The following is a 16,815-nucleotide window of genomic DNA, read 5'->3' as shown; positions in this document are numbered from 1 at the left end:
AAGTTATAATTTGAAATACAGTTACTGGGATGTTCTGAATGTGCAATGTGCTTTTATTATCCAAGTGCATTTGATAGCAAACACACAACATATGAAACGTTTGTGGAATATGAATCTGCTGCCATGTCCTTCCTTGACTAGTACGTCCATTTAATGTAAATCTTTAATCTATTTCAGCCATGTTATTTCTGTTTTTTTTTTTGACAAAGAACACATGTACAAATATGTTGGCTATATTGTTCAAATAAAAGTTTAAATATAAATTTACTACAAAAACACCAAATGTAATATGGAAGATATGAGCACTGCCTCTCGCAGCTGTGTAAATGACCTGTGTTCCCACACACACACTCACGTCCCATTGAACTTTGAACTTGACTTCAGCTGAAACTGAGCTAATCCATTAGTTTCACAACAAACCTCCTCTTATAGAGGTCATGAAGTCAAAGTCCATGAAGTCTCCATACTTATTTCATGAGACCTGGTAGAGTAACGTACTGGTTTCTTGCATTCAACAGCAGAAAGCTACCACATGCACTTATTTCCTTTCCTTATTTCCTTACAATAATCCAACGGTGATGAGATATATGAAACAATGTGGTCAGATCCGAGGCCTAGCATAGTGTCCAGTGTTTAGTGACACATCCCCCTCCACACCCGAGTTCCACCGAACCAGCGACCCTCTGCCCTTAGTTGTCATATTGTATGACAATGTTTAGTTGTCATATTGTATGACAATGTTTATATGTGAAGCACTTTGAGTCTGCCTTGTGTATGAAAAGTGCTATATAAATAAAGTTGCCTTGCCTTGCCTTGCCTTAGCCATTCTCTATCTTTACACGTCAGGGGGGGCTGAACGCAAATAGAGGTATCTATCTTTATTTGTTATAACACAGTCAGAAACCAATACAGCACCTAAAATAACCAAAAAAAACAGGGGACACCACAAGGGAACCTAAACAACGAGGAACCATACACTTTTGACCAACAGAACAAGTGACCCCAAGCAGCTCATGTAACCTCCGGTCCCAAAGCACAAACCTCGTCCAAAACCCCGGTCTGTGGACACTTTTAAAAAAGGGCTTAAAACCTTTTTGTTCAGGCAGGCGTTCTTAAGTTGTCCTTCGATTTTTCATGATTCAATCTGCACTTAAACTCTTTTAGCTGTTTTTATTAATGTATTTTATCACTGGATTTGAATGTGTTATTGCCCTTAGTGTTTTGTTATTTAGTTTTTCGGTTTCTGTAGCACTTTGAGATTATTTTATGAAAAGTGCTTTACAAATAAAATGTATTATTATTATTATGTGGATGGGGCAAGATGGTGACAGTACGTCCCTCCCCATCCCCCGTCCCATTCTAATCATATCCCGTACATTCCCTCTTTATTTCTCATCATTACTGCCCAACCTTACACAACTCACTTCTCTTACGCCCATTTCGAATGAACTCCAACTTAATGACAGTAAGCTACAGTAAGCTATGTTTAATATTATGCCATCTTTGGTTTCCGTTCTAGTCATCCTTCCTTTCCCTCCTGTGATTCCTTCTCTCTCAGCTTTTCTTTTTCACGCAGGTACCAGTGATGCAGGTCAGATGTTGATGTGTGTGACAGGCGGGCAGTCATGTGCTGCTCAGACCTTTCTCTTTCTCTTCTATGAACTACAAGTCCAGTGTTAAAGTGCATTGGATAGTAAATAAATGGTCCACATTTTAATGGAATATATAAATAATAGGCATGAATCAATTATTCAGCATGTGTAGTTAGACTGTCCACACAGTGCTTTGTTTGCTTTGGTCAAATATAACAGCTTGTATAACCTTGTTGTGGTTGGTCTGCACACTTCAAATATCAAATATCAAATATCAAGATGCAAATATCGTTGTTAAAAGAAGATAAATACATTTTATTTGATCACAGAGCTGTGTCAATGACACACTGTTTAAATGACAACCTAATGCTTAAATCTCACAGGGCCAGGTTCCAATGAACTTGGACGTCTGTGAATGTATTCATGTGACTCGTTGGGTGTTCAATGCTACCTGTGCGTGCATGTGTGTGTGTGTGTGTGTGTGTGTGTGTGTGTGTGTGTATGCAAGCCTAAGTTGTGGAAAATCCCAGAGGGGTGGACCTTTGAGAAGTATCATAGGCCTATATATATGTAATATGGACCAAGTTGCAGCAGGAATATTGCTTATTAATTTGCAACATGAAGGCGTCTATCGTTGTTCTCGTCTTGGCCGTCTGTCTTCCAGTCTGTAAGTAGACCATACATACGCTCCAACTTTAACCTTTATTTTCTCTTCATTGCTATTTTATTTCTTACTTGTATTTTTTATTTTTCAATGTATTATCATTAATTGGATAACATAAATGTATGTATGACTCAGCTGCAAAATGCTCAAGGGTTTATGGTCAGCATCACTTCTCTGCTCAATGAGCAAATCGAAACAAAAGGAAGGAGAGAGTTGGTGACTGGTTGCTGTATGTATTGATGGCTCCTTGTCTCTTCCCAGTGCTAGCCTCACGCAGCAAGAGATCCCTATGGGGGCTCAGGTCCCAGATTCTCTGCACCATCCCTGGCAGCTGGCCACTCATCAGCTATGGTGACTATGGATGCTACTGTGGCAAGGGAGGCTCCGGAATACCTGTTGATGCCCTCGACACGTACGTAGAAAGCACATGGAAATTACTTTTTACCAAATTATTTTATTGTTAAACACATATACAACACACACACATATATATATATATACAGTATATAGGTAGGCTGTGGAGACCTCTCCCCCCCCCCCCCCCCAGAGCCACTAAATCCTCCTGCCTCCTTTCTGCAGCAAGTGATCTTTCTAGTTGTACATATGTCACTGCAGCTCATTGTGTGCCTTTATAAAGGTTATTAGTCAATGCTATGCTAAACTCTTAGTCAATGGATAATCATGAACAGTAATATTGATTCTTGATTCTTGATTGCAACAATTTCCAGATGCTGCCAAACACACGACCATTGCTACCACGCTGCCAAGGCAGATAAAGCGTGCACTCCCTACCTGGATAACCCGTACACGCACGGCTACCACCAAACATGTGACAAGAGCACCAAGACCGTCACCTGTCTCAGTGAGTGCATTATGGACCACGACACTGAACCCTGTGATGAGATTAACATTACATTACAGTACATGCAATGTACTCTGTATGTGATTTTAGTTTGAGAATATTCTTTAGTACTGAAGATGATGAGCATCATTGGCAGTAGATCAGGTTTGATGTATTGAGTTCAGATCTCAAGATTTTAAGTGAGGCTACGATCCAATGGATTCAGTTAGTTTTAGGTTACATCTTAAAAGCTTTAATTCAAGGTGTGGATGAATGATACATTAAATGTAAGCCCTGGTTTTGTAATCTATTTAATTCAAGGTGTGGTACAGTCATTTAAGGGCTAGTTTTATGATGCATTTTGACTACTTTGTGTTCTCCTCATCCCTCCATCTCTCCCTCTCTCCATCCCTCTTCTTTCCTTCACCACACAGGTTCCAATGACGCCTGTCAGATGTTCATCTGCGAGTGTGACAAGAAGGCAGCCATGTGTTTCTCCCAGGCAAAATACATCCCAGCTCACGACCACTACAACCAGGATCTCTGTAATAAATAAGACTTGAACTATGAATACGACCAGAAGCTCATGAATACAACTAGGATCTCTGTAGTAAATAACATGAATACAACTAGGAGCTCTGTAGTAAATAACATGACTAGGACCAGGAGCTCTGTAGTAAATAACATGACTAGGATCAGGAGCTCTGTAGTAAATAAGATGACTAGGACCAGGAGCTCTGTAGCAGGGTTGCCAACTCTCACATCTGGCGTGACACTCACACACGCTTTCAGCATCAATCTCACGCTCTCACGCACACGCAAGAGATATCACGCCAAATAGCCCATCTTTGAAAAAAAAATAATAATAAACTTTTTTCCGTCCATTCACTGTTGATCACTCACTACTAGACCACAGAATATACAGGAAAAATGCTCGTTAGATCTATCTATCTATCCATCTATTCGGACCTACTGCATTGACTGCAGTGCTGGCTGATCTACAACGTCCTCCGCGCACCATTCTCTGTCGCCGTCGAACTATCTGTTCAATTCAAATTGTTCCTCATGAAGAAACATTGGTATTGTGGTTGTAGGTTGCGTGATAATTAAGGAAATGGTGTTTGTTGTTGCAGTGCTAGCATTGGCCCTGTGATTCTGTGCTAAATGACAGCTGGCCTGTGCTGGACCACAGCGACTACGGCTGCGCTCCTGTAGGAAGGCGGGGCTCTGGCTCACCTGTTGACGAGCAGGTGTGTAAGAGAACCACAGCCAGGGGATGGGGTTGGAGACAACTTGAGACAACTTGAACCTAAAAAAACGTGCGTACGTAATTCATTTTTTTAAAGGATGTTAAAAAACTAATGAGAAGTAGTATTGTTGATGTTGCTGTTGCTTTTCTTGATTTGGAAAGAAAATATTCAAATATATTCTGTTGGGCAATGATTAAAATAAAACGTTCATAATTACCTTCAATTGTAGAATTGTATTTGATTCTAAAAGATTGTGACTCAGATGTTGCCAGATGCATGACAAGTGCCATGGCCTTGTTACACAACATATGCCTGCCCATCTCGGACAACCCTCACACCCAGAACCACCATGTATGAGACCCAAATACCACCATCTATGAGGAGAACATCTCCTTGTATGACCAGAAGGCCACCACATCTTTCCATGTTCCAATGTAGTCAGATCCAAGGTAAATAATGGAAGGGGGGTGCGCAGATAGTACAGTGCCCCTCTAATTACGGATACGTTAGAAAAAATTAATGCAAATTAATGGGTAATGCCTTCTGTTATGAGTACTCAGATTTGTCCGATATTTGCAGCAGACCTCCCCAAAACTGAAACCAACCACGTCCCTTAAACCCAGTCTCACACTAACCCTAATTTTACAATAACGGCTCTAAAAATGTGACATGCCTATGTTTTTTTTTAATCGTTATTTAGTTAGTCAACTGCTCGTGGCATTTTTTCATGATTATTTGGGGATTTTGAGACTCATATTCTAAGTTGTGCCAGTCAGAACAGCGCGTCCTCGGGTGCCTTGAGGCAATGACCCCTCATGTGAGGGGGTCATATTATTCATCGGTATGGTCGCAAATTATAGGGTGGGGCCGGCTGTACTCATATTGTGATCTACGGATCTAGTACACTTAGGAGTGAGAAAAAGATTTTTTTTTATATAAAAGAGGGCCTAAAGGACAAACTAGATTATAAATTTGATGGTTTTAGCCCAACCGGAAGTGATGTCCGTGAACCTTTATTAATTGCAGAGGCATTCAGCCAGCACTTTTCTACAATTGGCTGCTCTCTTATTCCCATTCTGGTCTTGCCTCGACTCAGAATGGGTGTGGCAGCTCTTTCTGCTTCAGGACTATCTCTCCAACTGAGAGATAGTTATTGATGGTCATTGATGGTCAAAGCTCTGGATGTACTGCTGGTCCAGATGGTCTGGAGATTAAGTTCTTTAAACTTGCCTCTCATGTTTTGTCATTTCCACTGGCTGACTTATTTTTAACTTGTGAAACACCTTTATCATGGAAATGTGCTAGAGTAACCCCTCTTCATAAAGGAGGTGATATCACAGACACTAATTATAGACCAATCTCAATTATCAATACCATAGCAAAAATATTAAAAACTTTGTAGATCAATGATCTACATATCTTGCTGACCATAACATATTATTCCCACACCAATCTGGTTTTCGACCTGATTACTCAACCTCCACTGCTTTTTTGAAATTTACAAACAATATACTGTCAGCATCTGACAGCAATATGCCTACAGGTTCCATATTCATTGACCTCACTAAAGCATTTGATATGGATGATCATTATCTTCTTTTAGACAAATGATATGCTATTGGTCTATCTACTAACTCTTTATTCTTTTTCAACTTATTTCTTCATTACAGAAGTCAGTGTATCTCCTTTCAGGGTAGTCAATCAGACTTCAAGATTATTGATAAAGGTGTTCCACGAGGCTCATCCTTAGGTCCTCTCTTATTCTCGATCTTTATTAATGATCTTCCTCAAATCTGTTCTGACTGCAAAATTCATTTATATGCAGATGACACTGTATTATACTCCTCCAGATCTGATATTTCACAAATTAAACACTCTTTACAATCTGACTCCAACTACTCCTACTATTTTTTGCACTCTACCTAATTATTTGTTGTTAACTAACTGGTGTATTAGCTTTCTTGATGGAACAACGATAGCAAAAGTTGAAGAATTTAAATACCTAGGCCTCTGGCTTGATTCCCAGCTATCCTTTAAACCTCTTATCAACTCAATTTCCAAGAAAATATTTGGTTGTCTAAAAGCACTTCACATATCGTTCTGTTGACTGTTTGGATAGTAAATAAATGGTCCACATCTTAATGGAATGTAACTCAAATATAAATAGTAGGCATGAATAAATTATTCAGCATGTGTTGTTAGACTGTCCACAGTGCTAAGTTTTCTTTGTTCAAATATAACAGCTTGTTTAACCTTGTTGTGGTTGGTCAGCACACTTTAAAACATGTTGTTAAAAGAAGATAAATATGCATTTTCTTTCTTATCACAGAGCTGTGTCAATGACACACTGTTTAAATGTCAACCTAATGCTAAAATCTCACATGGCCCCAATGAACTTGGACGTCTGTGAATGTACTCATGTTACTGGGGTGTGTGTGTGTGTGTGTGTGTGTGTGTGTGTGTGTATGTGCAAAGCAATGTATCTTGGTGTGAGATAATGTATGTAATGTATGTTGTTGTAGATAAAAATGTATTCTCAAAGAGATTTGATAAAGTGGTGGAAAATCCCAGAGGGGTGGTCCTTTGAGAAGTATTATACTGTAGGCCTATATATATATAATATGGACCAAGTGGCAGCAGGAATATTGCTTATTAATTTGCAACATGAAGGCGCCTCATGTTGTTCTCGTCTTGGCCGTCTGTCTTCCAGTCTGTAAGTAGACTATACATACACTCAAATATTTACCTTTATTTTCTATTCATTGGCCTTTTATTTCTTCTTTGCATTTTCTATTTTTAAACCAATTATCATTAATTGGATAACATTTAATATAATAGCAAAATCAAAACAAAAGGAAGGAGAGAGTTGGTGACTGGTTGCTGTATGTATTGATGGCTCCTTGTCTCTTCCCAGTGCTAGCCTCACGCAGCAAGAGATCCCTATGGGGGCTCAGGTCCCAGATTGAGTGCACCATGCCTCACGTCTGGCCCCTCATTCACTATGGTGACTATGGATGCTACTGTGGCAAGGGAGGCTCCGGAATACCTGTTGATGGCCTCGACACGTACGTAGAAAACATTTGGAAGTTATTATTCATCAAGTATATGTATTATTTATTTGTTTTAGTAATAAACACATAATAAACACACTCCCTGCTCAACCTTCAGCAGGGAGTAGTCCCTCCCCCTGTAGCCACTAAACCATCCTGCCTCCCTGCTGCAGCAGGTGATCTTTCTAGTTGTACGTATGTCACTGCAGCTCATTGTGTGCTTTTATAATAAACTGTTAATGATGATTGACAGATGCTGCCAAACACACGACTATTGCTACGATGCTGCCATGGTTAATAAGGCGTGCAGGGCCTACCTGGATAACCCGTACACGCACGGCTACCACCAAACATGTGACAAGAGCACCGACACCGTGACCTGTCTCAGTGAGTGCATTATGGACCACGACACTGAACCCTGTGATGACATTAACATCACATTACAGTACTCTGTGTGTATGATTTTAGTTTTGAGAATATTCTTCAGAGAACTGATAGAAATTCCTTTCTCTTATCCTACTCTGTGTTCTCCTCATCTCTCCCTCTCTCCATTCCTCTTCTTTCCTTCACCACACAGGTTCCAATGACGCCTGTCAGATGTTCATCTGCGAGTGTGACAAGAACATAGCCATGTGTATCGCCAAGGCAAAATACATCCCAGCTCACTACAACTACAACCAGGATCTCTGTAGTAAAAAACATGACTAGGACCAGAATCTCTGTAGTAAATAACATGTAGGACCAGGAGCTCTGTATGAAACAACCAGACCCTCTGATCACCCTCTGAGGACATACCTAATACATCCACTGGACACACACACAGTGTGTGTCCGGTGAGAAGCGGTGAGAAGATGTTAAGGTGTTCATTCAACAAAGTCAATAAAATAATCAAACACTGTCTGTTCAATTCTAATTGTTCCTCAATAAGAAACATTGGTATTGTGGTTGTAGGTTGTGTGATAAATAAGGAAATGGTGTTTGTTGTTGCAGTGCTAGCATTGGCCTTGCGGGGTCAGCGTGCACGGTGGCAGCTCAGATCTGTGATTCTGTGCTAAATGACAGCTGGCCTGTGCTGGACCACAGCGACTATGGCTGCTCCTGTGGACGTAAAAAAATGATCAGCCTGGTGCTATGTCACAATTTATTTTTTTAAAGATGTTAAAAAACTAATGAGAAGTAGTATTGTTGATGTTTCTCTATCTTTTCTTGATTTGGAAAGAAAATGTTCAAATATATTCTGTTGGGCAATGATTAAAAGAAAACATTCATGATTACCTTAAATTGTAGAATTGTGTTTGATACTAAAAGATTGTGACTGTTTAGCATATGTCTTTTTCCTAGCCAGTGGAACCTAGTTTACGACAAAAACTATTTACGGCAGATCAGTTGCCCCACTTATATTATAGTCTTTCAAAATCCCCAAATAATCATGAAAAACACCATAAGCAGTTGAGTAACTAAACAACGATTAAAAAACATAGGCATGTCACATTTTTAGAGCCGTTATTGTAAAATTAGGACTGGTGTGAGACTGGGTTTAAGGGACGTGGTTGGTTTCGGTTTTGGGGAGGTCTGCTGCAAAAATCAGACAAATCCAAGTACTCACAACACAAAGCATTTACCCTTTGTTGCATTCATTGTTTTAAAGTATCCATAACTAGAGGGGCACTGTACTATCTGCGCACCCCCTTGCCCTCCTTCCATTATTTACCTTGGATCTGACTACATTGGAACATGGAAAGACTTGGTGGCCTTCTGGTCCTCCAAGGAGATGTTCTCCTCATAGATGGTGGTATTTGGGTCTCATACATGGTGGTTCTGGGTGTGAGGGTTGTCCGAGATGGTCAGGTATACGTTATTGTGCGTAACAAGACCATGGCACTTGTCATGCATCTGGCAACATCTGAGTCACAATCTTTTAGTATCAAATACAATGATCAATTTAAGGTAATTATGAAAGTTTTCTTTTAATCATTGACCAACAGAATATATTTTAAAAGAGGCTAAACTTATGTTGATGTTGAAATTGCCCCCAGTAGTCTTTCTTAAATATGAAGTTGGCATTTTATTTTCTTATGGTGTAAATTATGGGCTCCGAAAATAACTAATATGATGTTGGTCTTTTATGAGTTCTTTAGGCTATTATCTTAAGGGTTTTCCATTTTGTTAGGCTATTTTCCACAGCACTTTGCTTGACTGCTATTTTGTAAGTGCTATATAGACTGCAAATAATGTCAATAAGTTGACATTATTTGCAGTTAATCCAGTGCCACAACTTTCAACTGTGTAGTTTCATGTTTTTTAGTTTAACATAATAGTAATAGTTTTATAACATAATAGTTGTTTTATAACATAATAACTAGTGCTGTCAGTTAAACGCGTTATTAACAGCGTTAACGCAAACCCATTTTAACGGCGTTCATTTTTTTAACGCAAGATTAACGTTTTTTATTTATTTTTAATTAATTAATATATTTTTTTACTCTTTTATTGATGGACAATGTTGCATTGTCTGAGAGATGATTTGCTCCAAGCAGTGGTGCTTTTAGGTAGGCCTACGGGCAGCCGCCCGGGGTGGCATTACGGGGGGGGGGGCGGCACGAGCACACGAAAAAAAAAAAAAAGATCCGCGCAATTTCTATTATCGATCATACTCCTTTGTATCCACTGTGCCATATTTTCAATTAAAAAAAAAAAAAAAAATCGGGTTTATTACAACGGCTTGTAAATGACCATGGCAGTGGTGCTCCACTGCCATCCAGGAGATCTCACCAGTGTATGTGCTGGTTTAACCGGCTCAATGTGCATTACTCAATGTGCACTACTCAATGTGCAACAGGAATGCAGCCTCATCCACTCAGTCCAATCAGACTCTGCCAAGTGAGGCTGCTTTAACCAGCTATCGTCCACACACTCCCACATATAAATATATATATATATATATATACTGTATATATACTGCATATATATTTATATATAAATATATTTATAAAACGGGTGGCTTAAATCAAGCGATCTGATTGGTTCCCAACTGTTGTATATTGAGCGTATACACACAGCTATGACGCCCGTTCAGTTTACAGAGTCCAGTATCACTCCGCGCCTAACTTGAACTGTTGTTTATTTATATATAAAAGCGATAGCATAGTTCACTGAAGCCTAAAAAAAGCCTGTAAAGCAATAGGCACACGGTCGCCGGCAATTTAGCCTTCTAAATTGCTAAATTGCCGGCGAACCAAGCTACCGTCTCTAGCCTTCTCTCTGAAGGACGCTACAGTGTGTTGCATGGCAACCGCCGTACACTTTGCCGGCAGCCAGGAGGGACTACTTTTCTGTATTCGTTAAAAAAAATGCTTTTCCGACTTTCTCGCTTTTTCAAAATTGAGGGTGTCTATGACTTTAATTTCGCCATATTTACGTAACCGTTTTATAAAAGCAATAGATCACTTCAGTCAGTGATATACGGTCATTATACCACAGTGAAGGGGGTCGCCGCCCCTCCGCTGCGCGTCGGAACGGACAACGCCCCTTAACTGTGGTATAATGAGCGTATACCACAGCCTGTCGTGATCTATTGCTTAAATATATATCAGCATGTGAAGTTAAGACTGTCAGCTGATTGCTTTGTTCAAATATTACAGCTTGTATAACCTTATTGTGGTTACACAAAACATGTTGTAAAAAGAAGATAAATATGCATTTTAATTTTTATCACAGAGCTGTGTCAATGACACGCAGTTTAAATGACAACCTAGTGCTAAAATCCCACATGGCCCCAATGAACTTGGACGTCTGTGAATGTTACTGGGGTGGGTGTGTGTGTGTGTGTGTGTGTGTGTGTGTGTGTGTGTGTGTGTGTGTGTGTGTGTGTGTGTGTGTGTGTGTGTGTGCAACCCAATGTATCTTGGTGTGAGCCAATATATGTTGTTGTAGATAGAAATGTATTCTCAAAGAGATTTGATAAAGTGGTGGAAAAACCCAGATGGGTGGTCCTTTGAGAAGTATTATACTGTAGGCCTATATATATATAATATGGACCAAGTGGCAGCAGGAATATTGCTTATTAATTTGCAACATGAAGGCGTCTATCGTTGTTCTCGTCTTGGCCGTCTGTCTTCCAGTCTGTAAGTAGACTATACATACACTCAAATATTTACCTTTATTTTCTATTCATTGGCCTTTTATTTCTTCTTTGCATTTTCTATTTTTAAACCAATTATCATTAATTGGATAACATTTAATATAATAGCAAAATCAAAACAAAAGGAAGGAGAGAGTTGGTGACTGGTTGCTGTATGTATTGATGGCTCCTTGTCTCTTCCCAGTGCTAGCCTCACGCAGCAAGAGATCCCTATGGGGGCTCAGGTCCCAGATTGAGTGCACCATGCCTCACGTCTGGCCCCTCATTCACTATGGTGACTATGGATGCTACTGTGGCAAGGGAGGCTCCGGAATACCTGTTGATGGCCTCGACACGTACGTAGAAAACATTTGGAAGTCACTATTCATCAAGTAGATTTATTATTTCTTTGTTTTAGTAATAAACACATAATAAACACACTGCTCAACCTTCAGCAGGGAGTAGTCCCTCCCCCTGTAGCCACTAAACCATCCTGCCTCCCTGCTGCAGCAGGTGATCTTTCTAGTTGTACGTATGTCCCTGCAGCTCATTGTGTGCCTTTATAATAAACTGTTAATGATGATTGACAGATGCTGCCAAACACACGACAATTGCTACGGTGCTGCCATGGTTAATAAGGCGTGCAGGGCCTACCTGGATAACCCGTACACGCACGGCTACCACCAAACATGTGACAAGAGCACCGACACCGTGACCTGTCTCAGTGAGTGCATTATGGACCATGACACTGAACCCTGTGATGACATTAACATCACATTACAGTACTCTGTGTGTATGATTTTAGTTTTGAGAATATTCTTCAGAGAACTGATAGAAATTCCTTTCTCTTATCCTACTCTGTGTTCTCCTCATCTCTCCCTCTCTCCATCCCTCTTCTTTCCTTCACCACACAGGTTCCAATGACGCCTGTCAGATGTTCATCTGCGAGTGTGACAAGAAGGCAGCCATGTGTTTCTCCCAGGAAAAATACATCCCAGCTCACTACAACTACAACCAGGATCTCTGTAATAAATAAGACTTGAACTATGAATACGACCAGAAGCTCTGTAGTAAATAACATGAATACAATTAGGACCTCTGTAGTAAATAACATGACTAGGACCAGGAGCTCTGTATGAAACAACCACACCCTCTGATCACCCTCTGAGGACATACCTGATACATCCACTGGACACACACGCAGTGGGTGAGAAGATGTTGAGGTGTTCATTCAACAAAGTCAATAAAATAATCAAACAGAACACTGTCTGTTCAATTCTAATTGTTCCTCATGAAGACACCTTGTTATTGTTGTTTATTGTAGGTTATGTTGTTGTGATTAGTACATTTAACACAGCATGACAATAATCCCCTGTTGATTTAAATACACATTTTAATGTAGAACCAAACTCCCTGACCCAAACTAACAGGCCCTGATTACGGTGGCCTGTGCTGGCCTTTATTGTGTATGGTGCCACTAGGTACTACTAGGAATTATTTAATTGTCTAAGACAGCATCAAGTAGCCAAGTGTCAAGTTTCCTTGATTGATATGGTTGCGGTTGATGTTGACGGCACGTCCGACAAAAATACACCAACGCCATGGTGTGTGTTAAGATGTGTAGAGCTCTGTCTGGCCAGCAGTGTATTATAATGCTCCTTCACAACAAAGGTTATATAAGAGCTAAGTATCACATCTGGATATGGATCTGCTCCCATATGAAGATATAAAAGACTCATTCTAAGGAAAACTCCATGATTCTTATATTCATGGGATCGTAAACTAATATCATACTTTTATGTTCCGCTACATGCCACCAAATTCTACAAACTACACCTTCGAGGATAGAGGAAACATTTGGTTTATGCAAGGCACTGTATACTGAATGTTTGACTGCTTGCAAGCACATAATACATAAGAGAACAAATGGTTAGGTTTAAGTGAGCATTGTACATGTAAATGAATATCATTATTATCTTCACTGAACTAAAAAAGTGTATTTTGTATAAACAAATATTATAGAATTTGTGATTGTATATCTCAGTATATCTGTAAGTGTAAGTTTACAGCAATGTAAGGCACAACTAAAGTACATGTCTGCTGTATGTTGGGACCCGTGGTACAGATATGCGCAGGGTAAACTATAAACAATACAATTACACATTCAAATCGGGAACTAACATGACATGAACATGATTGATGAACAATATACTTATATGGAAGTGGTAACACTCACAAAAGGTGTGGTTTAATGTGAGTCATGTTAGGAAAGGGAAGTTACATAACTTAAACGTTGAACCAGAGGCGTGGCCACGGGCAGGCCTGGGCGGGGCCTAGGCCCGCCTAATTGTCAGTTTTGCCCGTCCAATCAGAGGGCTTTCCTTGGTTTACGTTCACCATCTGAAAAAGGCGCACTCCGCACTCAACACTCCGCTGCGAGCTCAAGAATCAGTCAAATCACGAACAACCGGCAGCTCCTCAACCCCCACCTCCTGAGAGTTTCTGTGAGAGCCCTCCCACTATACAAATATAAGAAATAAAGAAATGTAATGTAAATGTAAATTCCACCTTTATGTCATAAATATAACATGCCTTTGATTAGTGTTTGTGTGGTGCATCTAATCTAGGCCAATGTTCAATCAAATTGGCTTTGCCCGCCTGTTTTTTTCTGTGCCCATCCATGTGGACATTTCTGGCTACGCCACTGCGTTGAACTTAACTTATATTCTTGCTTTCAGCATTAATCTCTTTTTACTCTGTGGATGTGAAACATTTTCAATGATGCAATGATTAATAATTAACTATTATGACCAAAATACCAGAGAATCCCAGAATAGCAGGGAGCAAAGATGCAACACCTGTATTTAATCCCAAGAATAGCTTTATGGATAGCTCCATTGGGTCTATTCTTAGACAAGCAACCTCAGCATATCTCGTTTGTATTTGCATTCAGACACAGATACAAACGGAAAGTTCCAGTTTCACAAACTCAGACTAGCACATTTGGTTCCCTTCTCCGTAACCTCAATCAGGTTATGGGTTTTGTTTATTCATATTTATCAGCTGACTTTAATTGTCCAATGTTTTCAGTGCATAGAGCCAGATTGATGTTTTCTTTGTGTGGATGAACAACATTTCTAGTTCAGCTTCCAAGTTCCATGTCCATTAAACCAGACAAACAATATATAACTATTTTTATATGATACAAATGGAAGTGAATGGTTACCATTTGGATTCATTGGACAGGTCATGGTGTGTGTGGGCAGGATCACAGTATTGCTCCAGGAAAGAGTTAAGAGGGAGCTTCGCCATTCAACTGACAAGCACCGCCTCTTGCCGATATTGGTGAATATAAACGATGTTAATACGAACAGTTCCACTCACATCAATCTGACCTGAACCCTTGATCAAGCTTGAACATTGATCTCCAAAATGAGTCGATCTCTCTTCCTACTTGCCTTGTGTCTCCCAGGCTGTAAGTACTAAATAACTCAACATCAATTGATAAAATACAAAGTACCAGCCACTTTAGTCACTTTACCTGGAACTTAGCCACTTTATAATTTACAATTCTGGAACTTAGCCACTTTATAATTTACAACTTACACTTTATACTTTACACTTTTTTATTTATTTATTTATACTGTTTATACCGTCTATTTTGTTTGCCCTATTTGTTGTTGTTTGTTCTGTTTGTCTTGTCTTCTCCTTACTTTAGCATTTTGTACTTTTGTACTTTTGTTGTATTAGTACTTTGTATTTTTATTGTATTTTATTTATTTTCATCCTGTGTTTCTCTACTGCTGCTGGTGCTATTGCAACAAACAAATTTCTCCTACGGGGGGATTAATAAAGTTGCATCGTATCGTACACTTGTGATAATCCAAACAAGTCTCTGATCAATTCCTCCTCCTTCTGGTTTTCATGGCTGGGCACAGTGCTGGGCACAGTGCTGGCTGTGCCCGGTTACAAAGCCCTGTGGCAGTTCTGGAACATGATTGTCTGCGCCCAGCCGGAGAGCTGGCCTGTGTGGGACTACGCTGACTACGGCTGCTACTGTGGGAAGGGGGGGTCTGGCACACCTGTTGATGAGCTGGACAGGTACGTAACGGAACCAGGGCCGGGGTATGGTGGTGGAGACTGGTCTTGGCCAACACAATGTAAGGCAATAATAGTGGATCCGGTACTATTGTAATATAGTTATCAATATTTGAATTGTTCATATTAATAATATTTTACTTGGTTTAGGCTCTCTCACTGTATGAAATGTATTTGATATTGCCTTGAGCTTAAATATGAATCCAACTGATTTGTGGTACACTTGCTCCAAAAGGGAACAGAGTGTGCAACTAAGGGAAGTTGATTAGTAAACAAAGCTACCAGGTGTCAACTGGAAAGTGATGGTGACGTTGGTTTGCTAACAGGGAGGTGCTAATTCGAAGTGTGTCTCCGCTAGGTGCTGTCAGGTTCATGACCAGTGCTATACCGACGCCATGCAGCACGATGCCTGCTGGCCCATCCTGAACAACCCTTACACAGAGATATACAGCTACGACTGTGACTACAAATCCAGGAGCATCTCCTGCCTCTGTGAGTCTCTCCCGTTATTACCATTCAACACCCAGTTAGAAGGTCTTTGGGATGTGCAATGTGTGTTAAAAATATGTTAAACCTCCATGAATCTGGATATTATGAAGCTTTTTTTCATATACTGTATATTTAAAAACATTATTGTCTTCCTCTTTTAGTAGAATGTTTGTGTATTAGTGATCACAGCAACTTAATGTTATAATTACTAAATCTAGGGTATTTTTTACTGCGAATATCCTTTGTAATATTTTTCTTTTTATTCACACAGCTAAAAATAATCCTTGTGAGATGTTCATCTGTCAGTGTGACCGATTGGCAGCCATGTGCTTCGCTCTATCAAAGTACAACCCAGAAAACGCTAGACTCCCCAGTGACCAATGCCAGTGAGGGAGCCCACACCAGATGAATCCGTCTCCTCAATGAAATTAATAAAGAAATCATTATTCATTTGGTTATTGTTTGTTTTTTTCTGCTTTAATATAGTAAATATACGTTTAGCATTGTGTATATTCAATTTGTGTCCAGGCTGTGGACCCTGAGGGTTCCAGACAGAGCAGTGTATCTCCTAGGCTAACCACAGCCCTCTCAAAGATCACTCACGTCCAAATCATCAGGCTGCTTATCTTCACAAAGGCTCAGCACAGAGAGAGGGGAAATCCACAAGTTGTAGGCCAAACTTATCCATCCTATTATATATATTGACAGTTA

General features: G+C 39.9%; 4 protein-coding genes across 5 annotated transcripts; all 4 read left to right on the top strand.

Moving 5' to 3' along the window:
* Positions 1–2,210: 2,210 nt before the first annotated feature.
* Positions 2,211–3,653, top strand: LOC311342829 (phospholipase A2-like; the record flags this gene model as incomplete). Its single annotated transcript, XM_084467658.1, has 4 exons — positions 2,211–2,259; positions 2,518–2,668; positions 2,985–3,118; positions 3,532–3,653. 4 exons carry the CDS (start codon positions 2,211–2,213, stop codon positions 3,651–3,653), a joined length of 456 nt encoding a protein of 151 aa, XP_084323784.1.
* Positions 3,654–7,011: 3,358 nt separating this feature from the next.
* Positions 7,012–8,105, top strand: LOC311343361 (phospholipase A2-like; the record flags this gene model as incomplete). Its single annotated transcript, XM_084468224.1, has 4 exons — positions 7,012–7,060; positions 7,262–7,412; positions 7,651–7,784; positions 7,975–8,105. 4 exons carry the CDS (start codon positions 7,012–7,014, stop codon positions 8,103–8,105), a joined length of 465 nt encoding a protein of 154 aa, XP_084324350.1.
* A 3,367-nt stretch (positions 8,106–11,472) lies between these two features.
* LOC311343796 (phospholipase A2-like) lies at positions 11,473–12,553 on the top strand (the record flags this gene model as incomplete). Its single annotated transcript, XM_084468757.1, has 4 exons — positions 11,473–11,521; positions 11,723–11,873; positions 12,108–12,241; positions 12,432–12,553. The coding sequence occupies 4 exons, from the start codon at positions 11,473–11,475 to the stop codon at positions 12,551–12,553; spliced, it is 456 nt and encodes a 151-aa protein (XP_084324883.1).
* Positions 12,554–14,907: 2,354 nt separating this feature from the next.
* Positions 14,908–16,494, top strand: LOC311343837 (phospholipase A2-like; the record flags this gene model as incomplete). 2 transcript variants are annotated; one of them, XM_084468805.1, is made up of 4 exons in its annotated part: positions 14,908–14,992; positions 15,456–15,618; positions 15,974–16,107; positions 16,376–16,494. In XM_084468805.1, the coding sequence occupies 4 exons, from the start codon at positions 14,950–14,952 to the stop codon at positions 16,492–16,494; spliced, it is 459 nt and encodes a 152-aa protein (XP_084324931.1). The 2 variants fall into 2 exon arrangements, with proteins under 2 accessions (XP_084324931.1, XP_084324932.1); XM_084468806.1 differs by having other exon boundaries at positions 14,950–14,992; positions 15,468–15,618.
* Between the last annotated feature and the right edge of the window lie 321 nt (positions 16,495–16,815).

The sequence above is a fragment of the Micromesistius poutassou genome (assembly GCF_964030765.1).
Source record: "Micromesistius poutassou genome assembly, chromosome: 5".
NCBI classification, from domain to species: domain Eukaryota; kingdom Metazoa; phylum Chordata; class Actinopteri; order Gadiformes; family Gadidae; genus Micromesistius; species Micromesistius poutassou.
Note: the sequence above shows the minus strand (reverse complement) of the source record. Positions and strands in the feature narration are given on the sequence as shown.